Source organism: Perna viridis, chromosome 2, assembly GCF_037379345.1.
Source record: "Perna viridis isolate PV_CMFRI_1.1 ecotype Kerala chromosome 2, ASM3737934v1, whole genome shotgun sequence".
Lineage (NCBI taxonomy): Eukaryota > Metazoa > Mollusca > Bivalvia > Mytilida > Mytilidae > Perna > Perna viridis.
The window spans coordinates 27096456-27112545 of NC_142446.1; the positions used below are offsets into that span (position 1 = coordinate 27096456).

Below are 16090 nucleotides of genomic sequence, written 5' to 3' on the forward strand. Positions count from 1 at the left end.
ATAAGCAGAGTTTCAATATTTGTCAGTCGTTTCAGCAAAATAAGTTATTTTCAGTTTTAAGATTATAGAAGTGAATGCTTAGATAATATCCTCTTTTTTCCAGCTGAACAAAATCATATGATACAGCCCAATCACTTATATATCAAGCTTATACTAAATGTTTGAAACAAAATGAATATTAACAAAAGTAGAAGTGTTACCTCCTCATCCTGGGTCTTGTATGTACATGTACATTTATCTTGGTGATATCTTTTATTCCAAGGGATACCATTATGTCTTAAATCTTTACTCTGAAAATATAAAAGAACTGGTGGATAACAATACACTATGGACAATATTAAGTGATGACTTTTTTTGTCAAAGAGAATTTGGGTGTGACGTTGTGGTAGTGACAGAAAATGCCAGAGTCCATAATTACCTCTTACATAACAAATGAGTAAAAGAGTAAAAAATAATTGTTTATCTCATGCAAAGAATATTATTCAAATGATGACACTACTAATGATGAGAGAGTCTGTATAATAATACCTCCCATACCAGCTATATCATTATTCTGTCACGTCTTTTATTGTACTTTTAACAACTGATATTGGAATTTATAGAAGGTAATTGTTGATCAAATGACTGTAAGTCCACACCTACAGCCAAGGAAATAGACTGGCAATTCTTGCTTCACTACAGGTGTTCGGTTTAATGAAGTTGTTGTTTAATCATGTTGTCATACACAGTAGTAGAATTAGCATCCCATTTACCAGATTTTAAGATAAAATATTGTCACTTAACTTGTTAAGTGGGCAATATATTGTATTGGTCAATGTTAGTTTATATATGAGAATTTTCTTCTTACTAGTTACAGGTGACAAGTGGCATTTTCAACTTGTTTTACCCCTTCCTAATGCTTACTTGCTAACAAATCAAGGCCAGTTTCATGGAGAGGGAGCCTGACATAGCCCTCTCCCTAAGACTGGAAAAATGTGATTTTTTTGTATGAATAAGGATTTTTTTTTTCAATACACAAAAATTTGATTTAAATTTGTTTTTTATTCTCCTGTAACTTCTAATAAGAAAATTTTGCACATGTATTTGCCATGGTCATTCTTTTATAATGATTAGAACAATGCCAAGTATACTTATGGAAATGTTGGTTATTTGTTTTTTTTTAAGTGTTTTTATTTGTTATATATTTTGAAGCTTTCAAAATGTCATAGTACAGTTTACCATTTTATTGAACCAACAACAGAATGTTGACATAATCATGGCAGTGGGACGAAATAATTCAAACTGAAATATCTTGCTATATAACTTGATTATGGCAAGAATACTTGGTATAATACTCTTAAGTACAAAATTTCATGCTTAAAGATAGTACTTATATCAGGTATCATACAGTAATCAGAATCATTCACAATCAATTACACAAGGTAATTCCATTCACATTTAAACACAACTTTCCCAGGCTCTTTCATTACATTTTTGCATCAGAGTTATAAATAGTAACAAGAATTGCCCATGTGTTGATATATAAATATAAACAAAAAGTATGCAAATCATAGTTACCTCACTCATATAATTGTCATTACACCACATGAGACTTTAGGGAGCTCAAAGTTATGAAACTGTTTGTTGTACCACTCAATTAACTTCTTGAGGAGTCAAAAAGGAAATGCATACAAAAAAATTCAATTAGCATAAATCTGATTTGTCACTGTAAATACTAAGGTCCTATTAAGTGAGTGTTCTTTCATTGAAATGAATATATTTTGTTATCAATTTCCCATCTACAACAGCTATATCATTGGTATATAACAGATCATAATCTTATTAATTGAAGAGAAAGTATCTTATTTATTGCACACCTTTTGTGGAAATAACATAACAATCTATTGGTTTATAACAGAATGGTTTATAAAATACTTGTAGTGATATGGTTTTTTTCTGTCATAACTGAAGCAAGAGCCACAAACAAATATCTAATTGCCTTGGTCTTAGGTCAAATGTCAGCAGATAAATCTACAGAGAAAGATTAATGCACTGGTGTATATAACCGAGTGTGGGAAAATTTGAAAGAATGTTAAAAGATGACATAAATAGTAAAAATAGGAACTAAAATGGTGTTTAATATTTAAAACATACACACATAACAACCAAGGTGTTCATCTCTTATACTAGGTATGTAATAAACATGTTTCTTCTTTGTCAAATTTCAATGACTACATTTAAAATATATCATAAAAGTAAAAGTATGTAGGAATATTCTTAGTAGTTCTTTAAAGGGTGAATAAAATTTCATTCCATACCAGTAAGAAATAGACTGTGTTATAAACTGTGTTTTGTTTTTTTTAAGACATTTTTGATTAACACTAAAGGCAATACTTATTGCCTGTTTCTCTCACACAAAAAGCTATGCAAGGATTTTTCTTTCAATAGTATTTAACATAAATTGACATATCAATACATAATCAGTTAACATATTTTTTTTAAATAGGCCCATAATATAGTTTTTATTATATATTTAGTAAAAACTACAGATTTCCTGCTTAGGTGTTATTCAGGCTGCAAAAAAACCCCAGAAAAACTACATATTACACTCCCATGATATCCAAGTATTGAAACATGATAAGCAGAAAATGATATGATTTGTTTTTGCATTAACATCCACTGGACCCATATAAACCTTCAATCTCTGGTTGATATGAGTGGACTTCAGTTGTTAAGGCATGTAATATAGAACAACAAGTTATGGTCTTGTAAATATGGTAACTATATCTTCACACATCCCTGCTAAAAAGGAGGATATAATGGTAATATGTTCATCATATATACTTGGCATATAATATAGAACAACAAGTTATGGTCTTGTAAATATGGTAACTATATCTTCACACATCTCTGCTAAAAAGGAGGAAATAATGGTAATATGTTCAGCATCAAGAGGGACCATGTTATGATTGAAAATATTGTGGCCTGGCTCCATCTTCCTTTGACCAAAAATATCGAGCATGAGGTACAGATAATTTTGCTTTTGGGGTAGGAACAGAGATTTTATGTTGAGTTTTTTATTATTACAAGCTCAATAATTACATGTACATATATGTTGGCAGATTTTCATTTGAAAATTTTCGTAACATTGTTAAATCATATTTTTTTCAGTCCATAGATGAGTAAAAATGTTCACTAAAATTTTGAATAATTTTTTTTCAAACAAAATCCCAGCCCCACCCCCTTTACTTATGCCTCAATAGTTAAAGTCTTATACTATATGGGTAATAACAACTATTGTTGTAGTATAATATGGTAAACCAGCATCAACAGACATTTTTGTAAGGTAACTGTGTTGAAATTGCTGAATTTATGTGATATTATGACACAAATGACAAAATTTAAAAGGTAATTTAAAATTTTGTCCGATATTATTCCAAAGCCTCCTCAAAGTTAACCCTTTGCTGCATTGTTGTTTCTTCATAATCATCATCTCGTTGTCTTTTATTAGAGAACAATATTTTAAATAAAAATTTGATTTTATACTATGCCTATGATGGACAGACCTCAATTTCATATTTTAAAAAAGACATAACTGTGACTCCACACTTACACATCGTCTACTTCTGTCAGAATATTAATAGCCACTCATAGTTTTGGTCTTACATTATATATATATAAGACATTGCTGGCACTTTGTCCATATGAACTACAAGCAGAATCTTAAGGTAATAGTGGAGGATCCAGGGGAGGGTGCATGGACTTGGCATCCCTCCTTTTTAATGGAAAATTTGTCATATTCATGAGTAAAATATACAAAAAATGGCAAATAATGTCCTAGCAGTGTTAACACCCCATTTTTCTGAGAAACCCATGCTGGCATCCCTCCTTATCCACCCAAAGGCAAAGGTAAAACCCTAACCTAAACATTGTTAATGAAGAAAAATTGTTATCACTGGTCTACTCCACTCTTGCAATAGAACACTTCTGCACGAGTTCTTAAGAGGTCTAGTGCCATATCGTCGGATATTGGATACTTGTCTATCTTCCTTTCTGGCTACTTTGATGCACTGACATTCATATTCATTTTCATCTCAACGGGAACGTCGTATGGGGGCTTTGGGACAAGGGAAAGAAACATCTACAAAATGTTAAAAGCCGTCGTAGTCAGAGTCGGATCAGACGAGGGTGTGGGGATTTGCCCGCTCTTTGGGGAATTTCTTTTATTTTAAGCGATTTTTTTGCAAAAAATGGCAAGTAATATTCTGAACACCGCCACCTCCCACCCCACCCCTTTATTCTTGCAAATCTCTGGACGCCCCCCCCCCCTTGAATTGTTGTGTATGTCTGATTTTTTTTTTGTTTTGTTGAGACAGTATGAACCGGTCGAGTTATTTTTGCGTTCCCATTAAAAAAAAATCCTATGTAAAGCAAGCAAACATACATCTTAATATTTAATACTGTATTTTAAAACGTTTTTGATACATAATGTTGCTGAATCAAAGATGTATTGAATCATATAGATCTGCATTAAATTTAATTCCAGGTCTATGGTTCAAGTGAAGCGATAAAAACTTCAAACTTTTGTATTTTCAGGTTTCCCGTTGCTAAAGGATAAAACTTCAATGGACTTAGCGACAATTGCTTTGTAAAGGTAAGATCAGTCGAGTTATCTCCCTTAGTCTGTGGATAATCTCGTTTCATTGATAACAGATGCAGTATACGAAACGAGGTCGCGTACGCGAGCAGTCCCTATCAAATTTCTTCATAAAACTTTTTCCCACGTGCCGCGGACAGACTCAAGAAGTTATTCACCATATGGTTTAAGTTTATGTAAACTATTACGACTGCCGCTATATGATGATGATGTTTATAAATAAAAAATGTTCCGATCAAAAGATCATAAAGCGTATAGGGGCGTTATATCATCCGGCATTTGCCAAATGAAATGCGACTACGACAAGCCTTTTTCCTTTGTTACAATTAAAACCAAAACAATCACTAGGAATAAAATGGTGTCAGTAACTTCAGTGTAAAAAGTAGTTCTGAAAAACTGTGTTTCTTGTGAACAATTTAATACTGGTTGCGGCTTTTCCCTATGTTGTAAATGAAGGCCAGTGTTTATCAGGATTTCACATTCGCGTGACTTTAGGAAAATTAATCGCACTTTTGAGGGGGTCATAATTCGTAAAAAAATCAACATCTCATGCAAAATAAAAAGTGTCCGTTTTTAAATTTTCTACGAGTCGTACACCGAGCCACCTCCCCTTACTCTAATGAATTAGATACTGAAAGTCATTTCTCAAATAAGTTACGTTAGTTATAAAATTAATTACATTAAAAGCTTATCCAACATATATTAAATACCGACAAGAAGGAAAAACTAATTCAGCCATCCATTTGTAAAAATGGGTAAGAATAATGTATTTTGTAGAATTTTTACATCCAAACATTTGTGAAGTAATAGTAGGGTCGATTGGGATGTACGGTACAACCTATCTGGCACTAATGACCAGGAGTCTGGCATTCATATGTAAATTATTGCAGCTATAATTAATAAGGTACAAGTAACACTTGATGTACGAATTGTTTAATAGACAGATTGATCTTCACATCAGACTTACCACATTTTAGTAAAAGTGTAACATTACATAAGCAGCGGCTCAAGAAAATCTTTGATTCTCATCATTAATTTCTCGATTTTCTAGAACTCGGCTGTCAGTTCGTGATCTTCTTTGTTTGTTGTTTATTTTTCATGTGACCAAGCTTAGAAGCGAAATTTTAATTATAATTTTATAAATACTCTGCGGGTGCATTGCATGTGTAGTTTTTGATACGCGGTATTTAGTTCATCTCGGTTAAATTCCATAATTTATTGAACTCTTTCTTTGGATACAAACAGACGCAGCGTATAATTTCATTCAAGATATATATTTATTTATCTAAATAACCAACAAGGTCAAATTTTATTTAAAAAGTACGCGAAGACAAATCTAATATGCACGTGCCGACGCGGAAGTCATCTGTCAATAATTTTACACTGGGCACTCATCTGAATTAATCAAAAGTCCCTTGCAATGTCTTCTAGACATTAATACATTTTAAGTGTGGTCTGTTTCAGCAATCATACATCAATGAATCTAACTTAGTTTATGTTTTGGTTGAACGGAAACGATTAACGGATACTACTGACTGAACAAATCTGACATCTGCTTTCTGGTATTACTCCTTCAAAAATATTGGTTGCAACATACGTTCACCAGTGTAATGTACAGGCCCGCACACAGGAGCCAAATGTGCAATTACACCCATCCTTTAAAAAAAACCTCAACAACATGATTTTCACTTCGATACTTTGTATGTGTGTATGTGTGAAGTTCCCTCGTTCGAAACTAAAAGTGGGACTGCATACAAATTCTGTTGTTGGATTGTTCTTCTTTATATGGTTCGAAAATCCCACAGTTGATTTTTTTTTCTTTTTTTGGGGGGGGGGGCGGTTTCGGGTTAAAAAAAAAACAACAAAGTATGACGTATTGACTAATTACTAGATATTTACAAAATTGTTATTAAGTAGAGCATGATCTTATATCATGAAAAAAATGTTCTTGGTAACACATCATTCGTGAAAAGGTTATATGTCTTCAGTGAAGCAGGTGAGAACATCTACCTGTTGTATTGGTATTCTGAGTACCGTTACCTGACAGATGGTATCTACACCTGCCCTCTTTTTCTATTCAAAACAAACATCTTGATGATTTTTCACTTCAAAGGACAAGCGCGCCAAAGTACTGCTATCTCAATCTGCCATTGATTTTGGGTTGCATATATGCGCTCAAGGACATAATATAATTCAAATGTTTATAGCACAAAAGCCTAGTGCATTAAAAAGCTATCTTTATTATATGCATTTGTCTTAAAGCAACAATCATAATAATTATAAAAATGAAGATTTCATGTTTAAACTCTTTTTTTACTAGAAAAAATGCTCGTGGGAAAAAAAACCCTGGATAGGAACCCGTAGTTTCAAACTTTTCTTTTTTTTAAGTGCATATCAAGTACTTAGCAGATAATTAGATTTATTTTTTTTATTAAATTAGTGCCCATGATCAAATGTAATTGTATAAAAATGTGTTTGTTTTCACAACGTTTAGTTTGTGTCACAGTAAGGCGCCGATACTATTTATGTTTCTATTGTGTACCAATTTTCCCGGGATGCCCCCTAAGTGGAAAGCTCACGAGGGGTTAAATTTTCATCAAGTATACCTTTCCATAACCTAGACAATTACTACTAACAAGAAGACAATAGTAAAAATATAGTGACAGACGGGGATAAGTTGATGGTCCTTGATTTAGCCGACGCCAACCAATTAATTAATCTACATAAGTAATAGGTTTGGATTATAAGTCATTTTGCAGATTAGCGAAATCATAGAAAACGTGCTTAAATCTGTCCAGCACTGAGCCCACTCACATAAATGTCAATTTATAATTTTGAAAGATTAAAAATGACAATATTATCTCATTATTACAAATATATAAAGGGAAGTAAAAAGGTAGGAGATAAAATTCTAATATTAATTTTTGTTTCAAATGTGTCACGAATCACTACGGTAAGACGAACAAAACATATGAATGAAAAAAAGTTAATGTATTCACTTATTTTGAATAGGTGCATTCCTGCAGTTTTGTCAGTTAAATTAGAATTTTATGGATACAGGTGTATTCCAGGTGTAATTCTATCTATAATCTAATCACAGTCGTATGTTCAAATTTGGTTCATATTTTTTTTCCAGAGACGAAGTTAAACGGAATAAAACATCTGTAGCACCTTTATGCAAATTGAACGACTTCAGAATTGGCGGGTTTTTAATTCAGTAATTTTCAAGGTTGATGGCACGAGTGGACGCGTGCCGACTTTCATTTTATCATTTTATTCTGGATCTGAACCGTGACTAGCTCCACCTATCACTTAAAGCGACGGAGACAACAAAGGAAATCCAACAAGTTTATCTTGCCATTCAAAGTAAACAACAACAAATGTTGTAAACAAATGAAGTAAAATAAATATTAATTTATCAATATTATAACAAGACCATATAGACGTTAATATAAAATACCGACTAACCGACTTCAACGATTAATAAATACTATAAACTTTGTTTTTAAAATAATAGTCTTAATTTCATCGGAGACCTATAATTACAGGTCTATGATTTCATTCTATACCTTGTAGCTTCGTTAGAAAAAAAAATGAAAGATTTTCAATTTAAAGTAGATTATAAGACTATCAGTCCATTTTGTAGCCTTCTACCTCGTTCGCGTGTCGCTCTCCTTATAAGGAACTAATTTGCATGTGTAAAACAGTTTCTGAGACAGGTGTCTCGAGCAACAGCTGAACGTTCAATATATAGAGGCAGTATTCAATTCATGTACTCTGAGAAAACACGTGAAAGTTTCTAATAGTGTATCTCCGTATACACGAAATAATGTGTTTTATGTTTGTATTTGTGTCGTGTGGTGAACTAAATTATCCACAATTACTTAAGTAAGTAAACTTATTGCAGGAGTATATTGTTGAGAAGACGGTTATTATTACCTGTCTCTAAGCATGGGTATCATTTTTGAAGGAACGTAATTTGTAATGGCGTTCAATTCTCATTTAGTAATAATAGTGATTGTTTGAACATTGGCAAAGCATCTATAATATAATCACTGTTGCGAAAGTGTGAATGCAGCATATAGCGTACTAGTACACCTGTGTAGATAATTAAATAAAATTATTGAAAATGATCTGAATGCTTTTGTAGGTCCTGTCAATCATTTTGTGGGCGGAGTCAGCGTAAAACGAGGCTTGCGTAAAGGTAATTGAATAGCGAACAACTGCAGAGTGAGAGAGTAAACAAGAAAAGATGCCGTGGTGGAAAACACCTCGATTTGTGGTACTTTGGATATTAATAAAGAATTTGATAATAACAAAGGTATGTTTTCTTCTTTTTTTGTAATAATCAAAATTAGCGCATTTGACACGCACACCTAGATACTTAATCAAATTGCCAACAGTTTGCGCACAATATAACTAGTAATATTTTGCAAATTGATTAGCTAACTTGTTTAAAGAAAATGTAACATCAAATCGCTTTGAGAATCAATTATGTATACAAAATGTGTATTGAATGAAGTATTCCTCTGGAATAATTTTATAACATTTCCTTTTAGGTATACTGCACTGGTGTTTTTGAATTGGAATTATCTGTGTTTAAAAATTCAAATGGATATAACATATTTGGAGAATGTTGCAATGGAACAATGAATCGAAATAATCAATGTATAAATTCTTGCCGAACTTTCTTCACTATCTGTTTTACGAATTATCAAGCAGATATACCAAGTAATCCAACGTGTAACTATGGAACTTATGAAACTGCTGTGCTCGGTGACAACACAATTGATTTCACACAGGAATTACCCGTCCGATTTGAAAATCCAATTTTATTTCCATTCCAGTTCTCATGGCCAGTAAGTATTGTAGACCAAATTTAAGTTCAAATCATGTACTTAGTACAGTCATATTTTATAACATTACTACTAAGGGTGAGGGGTATACAGTTGTTTCCTTATTATACTGAGGTTGGGAGTAGGAAAACATTGTCACCTTGTTTCAGAATCAACTGTATGGTCAAGCATAACATTGCTATATCATATGTGAATGGTTAAAATATAGAATATACAAAAAAGTTCAACATTGGAGATTAGCGGCCTATTGATTTGCACTTAGTTTACTACATAATGACGCCAGAAACAGCTTGTCTCTTCACCAGTAACCATTCAAATATAACTGCGTTTCTCTATACTCCCTCAAATGATATTTCATAATTTTTAAAGTTTCTATGTATTTCATGTTAATTGGGTTCATTCAACCAGACTCCATCAACTTCAAGGTACAGAGAATAGGTATATCATAGTGCACAAATGTATATTTGGCTAATGCATCTTTATATGCATAGTAGAACTTTGTTTATTTCTGTTGTGTCTATTTCTAGGGAACCTTTTCACTGATCCTGGAAGCATGGCACGACAGGACAACACAAGGTCCAACACAGGGTAAGTTAATCGGTGTTTTTCCCGAATTTCAAGTGCTTTAATTGACTAGAATCGGTGTTTGTACCATAACATTTGATGAAATATGATAATCTTGCATTTTTTCCTTTGAAGTTATGGAGATATGAAACAAACTTATGGATTATTACCTATATATTCGTGCTATTGTGATATGTGTTGTGATTTCTTACAAGGATTTATTTGTATGGAACGTGTATCAAGTTAATGTGAGTGATTCTGATTATGGATTAATATACTGCTTCTATGTGGAGATACACTACAGATAGTTCCTACTGTGTACTGTTGAGATATCACTGGATTTACAATGTGTTGTCCCGGATTTCATGTGAAATGCCAGATGGCAAAACATTAGTGACACAGTTAGATCTATCTTAAATACAATTTCATTTTTTACTACCGTTTATTTTAAATCCTCTTTAGTTATGTTGGTATTCTTTTCATTCAATGTTATGTACACCTGCATGCATACAAGTTAATTATTAATCTTCTCATGACCTTGGTTTTGTTGAATCAAACAAGTTTAGTGGATGTTAGCACCCATCATTTAGTAGGTTTTTCACCCTTTGCACAATATGTCGAGACAACTGTATGCAGAAGTCGAAGAGGCATGAGAAAATAACAAAGCAATCAACAGTTGTATTAAATACGGTCACCATGACTGTTCTATAGCCATACATGGCTGATTATTGTCCAAGCCGATGAATTTAAGTTGACACGCTTATTCAAGCTCACCCGTATAATTAAATAGGCTATAGCTTTGACAAACGTGCAGCTGAATGAAGATTTCTCACGATCATTTGTGTTTGTCTTGCAGGCAGTCCCAGAGATCGCATCATGCGGTTAGCTGTGCAAAGATCCATAACTGCTGGCTCTTCCTGGAAACAACTAAGTCACGAAACCCAATACCAGTCAATAGAATATGCATACAGGGTAGTGTGTGACGAGCATTATTATGGAACAGGGTGTTCTATATTTTGTCGTCCAAGAGATGACCAGTTTGGGCACTATACATGTGACAGTAATGGAACTAAGATCTGTTTGGATGGCTGGAAAGGGTCTTACTGTGAAGAAGGTGAGAACAATACTAAAACGCATCCATTCCCATGTTGATCAGTCAACCAAAACTTATAAAGCACTGTATTAGAGATAAAAAGTCTAGTTTATGTATGACAACTCCCTAATTGATTTTGTTAATATTTGTATATTGGGACTGTAATACTCTAAAGAAGATATAATCAAGCACACGCGTAACATTCTAATCGCACTAATATTTGCTGATAAACGATTTAGTTGAGTCTGTTTAACAGTACAAAGGAATTCGAACTAACCATCTGTCGCATTTCCCCAGTAAAAGATAGGCTTTATTATCCCGGGGTCGCTATTTCGTCATACTTCAGTTTCTTTAACAATGTTGACAAACTTATTTTAAACAGTTTTAAGTTCATGTGACTTCAGGAATAAATCATTTAGCAGATATTTTGAGAAAACTGTAAAAAAAAATACCAGAAATGACCAAATCGGTATTAAATACTTTTCCACATTGTAAAATCTTTTATATAGTTCAGACATCATGAATCATTTAACGTAAGTCACAAAGTAACTCTAAAAATCAATAACCCTAACCTCCAGCGTGATATCTGGTGTTTTCCATTGTTTTGTCGCTTCACTTAAATTTAATACTCAAAATTAATTTTTCAGTACACAATTCGTATAATTTAGTTATAATTTGGTATAATATTATAAGGCAGTGACACGTACAAAACGTCGTGCTGAACCAGCTGTCAAAGGTTCACCAATGGTTTGGTCAGGTAGATATAACAGCTGTTTTGTCCCTAAATTTTCGTAATTTTATACCCGTTAAACTCCTTTTTTTTAGTCTCCCTCGGCCTTCAGTTCACACATGCTTTAATTAAAACTTTATCCTGGAATACACGTTTTCACTTTACTCCGAAAAGATACTGTTTCTTTTCAAATAACCGTAATTAATTTCGTTAATATGCCTTTCCGGTCATTCATTGCTTTACCCTCAGGTCTACAGTGTACACATGTTGCAGAAAACCTTTCAGGATGTAACGATTAAGGTTTCCAGGATATTTCAAATAAACCATTGGCTCGTAATTGAACAGTGCTTGTGAAAATTAGTTACGTGTGGCATGTTAAAACAGACAGAGATTCTGGAAATATAATTACACCATATCTCACTAGAAATAGCGTGTTTTTTTTTTTCTTAAAAGTCTGAGTCTGGTTTTAATTAGTTATTTGTTCTGTGTTGCAGCCGTGTGTTTGTCTGGTTGTCACCAAGACCGGGGCTATTGTGATGCCCCTAACGAGTGCGAGTAAGTGTATGAGTTCATTTTAGTAGAAGTAAATTTCTGAATCATTTTAGTTATAGGTGCCCTCGTTTTTTCACGATGATTGGTTGGCAAATAAAAGAACATTTTACTGAATTGAATAATGGAAAATGTTTTTTTTTCTTTTTTTAGAAACTTTTACACACAACCAATAATAAATAGTATTTTCTGTGCTTTTTCTTTTGTAATTTCAACATTTTCTTTGTAAGTGCTTATTAAGTTTCGTGTAAAGGTTGTTCCATATGGGATCAAAACAAAAGTAAATTAAAAACAAACTTAAGCTACTTGATGGCAACTCATTAGAAGACAAATACTTTTGTGTTTTTGTAGCTGTGAAAGAGAACTAATTTAAAACATAACTTTGTCATTTCTTTATATTTTATTTTAAGAACATCAAAACTGTAACATTGAGAGTTTCAACGTCTAAGTAATTAAATCAATATATAAGGAGAAATAATAATGTCTCCCAATATTTGATAAAAGACCGTTAGTCTATCGACTTAGTATTACTTAAAAGAACTTCCCACTGAAGTCTTTATCACACAATAGCCTGAACTAATTCTTCATACAAATGATTACTAATTGAATAAATATTGTAAACAGGTGAAATTACAAGTTTTTAAGAAATAATGTTTTGAACAAATTCGTTCTTTGTTAAAGGTTCTCAATAATTGAATTATAACCATGTAAGCTGACAAGTCTGTTTCTTCCTAAAACATAGTTTTTTTGTGGTAAGGCATCAATAAAAACGTGGTGATCATATTGAATTTGAATTATAAAATTGATCAAGTCCTATTCTACACTTACAGATGCCGATCAGGCTGGCAAGGAAAGTTTTGTGATGAGTGCATACCATACCCGGGTTGTCTACATGGTTCATGTGACCAACCATACCAGTGTAACTGCTTTGAGGGATGGGGTGGTCTTTTTTGTAACCAAGGTACTAACTCTCTCAGTGTATTCACGGAAAATAAAGCAAAGAAAAGTTCAACGCTGTCGAGTGGGCAAATCAACCTCTCGCATTTCAAGTTTCCTTCTTTACTTCCTTCTTATTACCAACACATATTTTCTTGTTAGTATTTGAGCAATTCCAATGCAAACTGCTAAATTTCACTGTATTTAAACTCTTCTTATATATCCCAGCAAAGACAAAGTTTTCAATGAGTTTTATTCTTTATCCAACAATTTTAGTTGAGACAACACAATTATGATATTTGATATGGTCATCATTGTAGATTTGAACTACTGCACACATCACATGCCATGCAAGAACAATGGAATATGTAAGAACACAGGTCAAGGAAGTTATACCTGTTCATGTCAGTCCGGCTTCACAGGCACTAACTGTGAAATAGAGATTGATGATTGTAAAACTTATCCATGTCAAAACGGAGGACAGTGTCTGGTAAGCATATCACTTGTTATAAAAATTTTGGATCAAAATTCATTAGCAACATAAAAAAATGTATAAAATATTAAACACTTTTACAACAAAAAGCAGATAATTCGAAGCCATATGATAACCAAATAATTTAGCACTGCTGACATGGGACTTTCTTTAGATATGTTATATCAATTCACTGAAGGAATATTATTCCTAAAAAAAAAACCACAATATCAGGTTTTGCATGAAGTATGCTAGAAGCCACTGACTTCATACAAGACCAAGTTTTCAGTTAAACACGAATAGGTACAATTAAGACAAACTTTATCTTTGTTATAATGAAATTTCTTTCCTTCATTCAGGATTTAGGTGCTGGATTCCAATGTAAATGCCCGGATGGCTTTACTGGTAAGCGATGTGAAACTGTGGCTGTCTCCTGTAGCACTTCTCCCTGTAAAAATGGTGCCACATGTATAGAGAAGGATCATGACACTTACCAATGTCAATGCTTACCCGGGTACACTGGATACAACTGTGACTGGGAAATAAATGAATGCATCTCCAATCTCTGTCAGAATGGTAAAGTTTTATTATTTTAATTTAAATGCTAAAGAGTTGTGTAGATTGATGTCTTTTGAAAAGATGCCAAAGAGGATAAAGCATGTATTTGATTTTGAATTTTTACCAAATGCATTGAAGCTTTGAACACGAAACTTGGCAAGGTTTCTTGTTGTAGGCACGTGTACAAAAATATGTGGTTGTACTATTCGAAAGAAACTGTGTGTGTGTGTTTAAATATTGGATAAGAAATCAAAGTTGCCTTGGACACAGAAATAAATGAAATGTGGTTTATTTTATACACAATAGTTCAAAGTCGTCATAGTACTCTTTCCAGTGAAGCACACTAATTTGCTGGTTTTCTTTACATATTAGAGACCAATAATTGTTATGTTGATATATTTACAATGCTAAAACATAGCATAAATCATAACCTGTGGTACTGTGGGTTAAGTGATTAGTACAACAGTATTTCAGGAAAAATATTGATAAAATGTGGTTATTGTGTTGGCAACACATTGCAAATTGATTGCCGACCCTAACTATGTACAACATTCTTATTCACTGCCTGGTTGTCAGGTCGTCCTTGAGGACAAAATATTTGTAATAAAGAATAAATATACGACTCAAATGATGCATAAATCTAGTAAATTTCCACTGTTGCATTTCAGGCGGGAGATGCGTTGATGAGTTAAATGGCTTCCGGTGCGTGTGTCCTTCCGGTTACAACGGTAGTCTCTGCCAGGAGAATATCGATGACTGTGCCGTTGCAGGTGGAAATCCATGTCAGAACGGCGGAAGTTGTATAGATCGTGAAAACCGGTACGAATGCCGTTGCATTCCCGGATTTGTTGGACCTCTCTGTCAACTGAATGTTGATGATTGTGAACTGCGCCCGTGTGCAAATGGTGGTACATGTGAAGATAAAATTAATGATTTTGCCTGTACTTGTGCACCAGGATTTAGCGGTAAGGATTGTTCCGTCAATGATAATGACTGTGCAAGTTTTCCGTGTAAATTTGGAGGAACTTGTAGGGATTTAGTGAACGGTTTTGAGTGTTTATGCCCCAAAGGGTTTTCTGGAAAGGATTGTTCTCAGCGCGGTGATGAAGTTCCCACAACCCAAAGTTCAAGGACAACTTCAGCTAATGCGTCAGTGGTGACAAATGCCATAACAAATATCCTGCAAATGCAAACCGAAGAAGAGTTCACGACAACAAAGCTATTGTTGATTGTATGCCTGGGTGCAGGAATTCCACTGTTGCTTATTATATTTATGGTCTTATTTTTTCTCCTCCGGAAAAGAACTGATTCTCCTCCAATTGATACGAGCAAGGAAAACGAAGAGAATATAGTGAACAATATCAACAATAAACTGACAGAATCTAACATTTTTACAACAAATCAGACTGCGTCTAATATTAATAAAATTTCTAATGAGGAACAAAAAGACATCAATGACTTCAATACATTTAGACCTAAAAATAAGGTCATGGAAAAATATCCAAGTAGTAAACAATATTTACACAGAAAAGACTTAAATACACAAGGACAATTTTCAAAGTCGCCGCCTCAAAAAGATATTGATAAGTACAGAAATCGTATTGATGATAATTATTCTTCAGAAGTTAGTTCGTCATCAAAAAATGATTTCAGGTTAGTTGATTATTGAAGATTGTTCTCTGAAAAGTCATAAAAG

General features: G+C 33.3%; 1 protein-coding gene and 1 long non-coding RNA gene across 25 annotated transcripts in view; one reads left to right on the forward strand and one right to left on the reverse strand.

Moving 5' to 3' along the window:
* LOC148624279 (uncharacterized) overlaps positions 1-16090 on the forward strand; it is a 74779-nt gene that overhangs the window by 56167 nt on the left and 2522 nt on the right. For 9 of the 11 annotated variants that reach the window (XM_088566929.1, XM_088566932.1, XM_088566933.1 and 6 more), the window contains 10 exons: positions 4576-4633; positions 8787-8957; positions 9196-9495; positions 10020-10080; positions 10913-11170; positions 12374-12434; positions 13259-13389; positions 13685-13854; positions 14196-14412; positions 15063-16047. In XM_088566929.1, the coding sequence (XP_088423055.1) occupies positions 8889-8957; positions 9196-9495; positions 10020-10080; positions 10913-11170; positions 12374-12434; positions 13259-13389; positions 13685-13854; positions 14196-14412; positions 15063-16047 (2252 nt within the window). In that variant the 5' untranslated portion in view covers positions 4576-4633; positions 8787-8888. Of the gene's footprint in view, positions 1-2103; positions 2170-4575; positions 4634-8254; positions 8525-8786; positions 8958-9195; positions 9496-10019; positions 10081-10912; positions 11171-12373; positions 12435-13258; positions 13390-13684; positions 13855-14195; positions 14413-15062; positions 16048-16090 lie in introns of those variants that run through there. The other 2 variants (XM_088566936.1, XM_088566937.1) reach the window with 2 other exon arrangements.
* Positions 1-16090, reverse strand: part of LOC148624280 (uncharacterized) — an 87112-nt gene that overhangs the window by 49559 nt on the left and 21463 nt on the right. For 13 of the 14 annotated variants that reach the window (XR_015919667.1, XR_015919663.1, XR_015919661.1 and 10 more), the window contains exon 4: positions 201-290. This is a non-coding gene — a long non-coding RNA (uncharacterized LOC148624280). Of the gene's footprint in view, positions 1-200; positions 291-1557; positions 1644-16090 lie in introns of all 14 variants that reach the window. The other variant, XR_015919662.1, reaches the window with a different exon arrangement.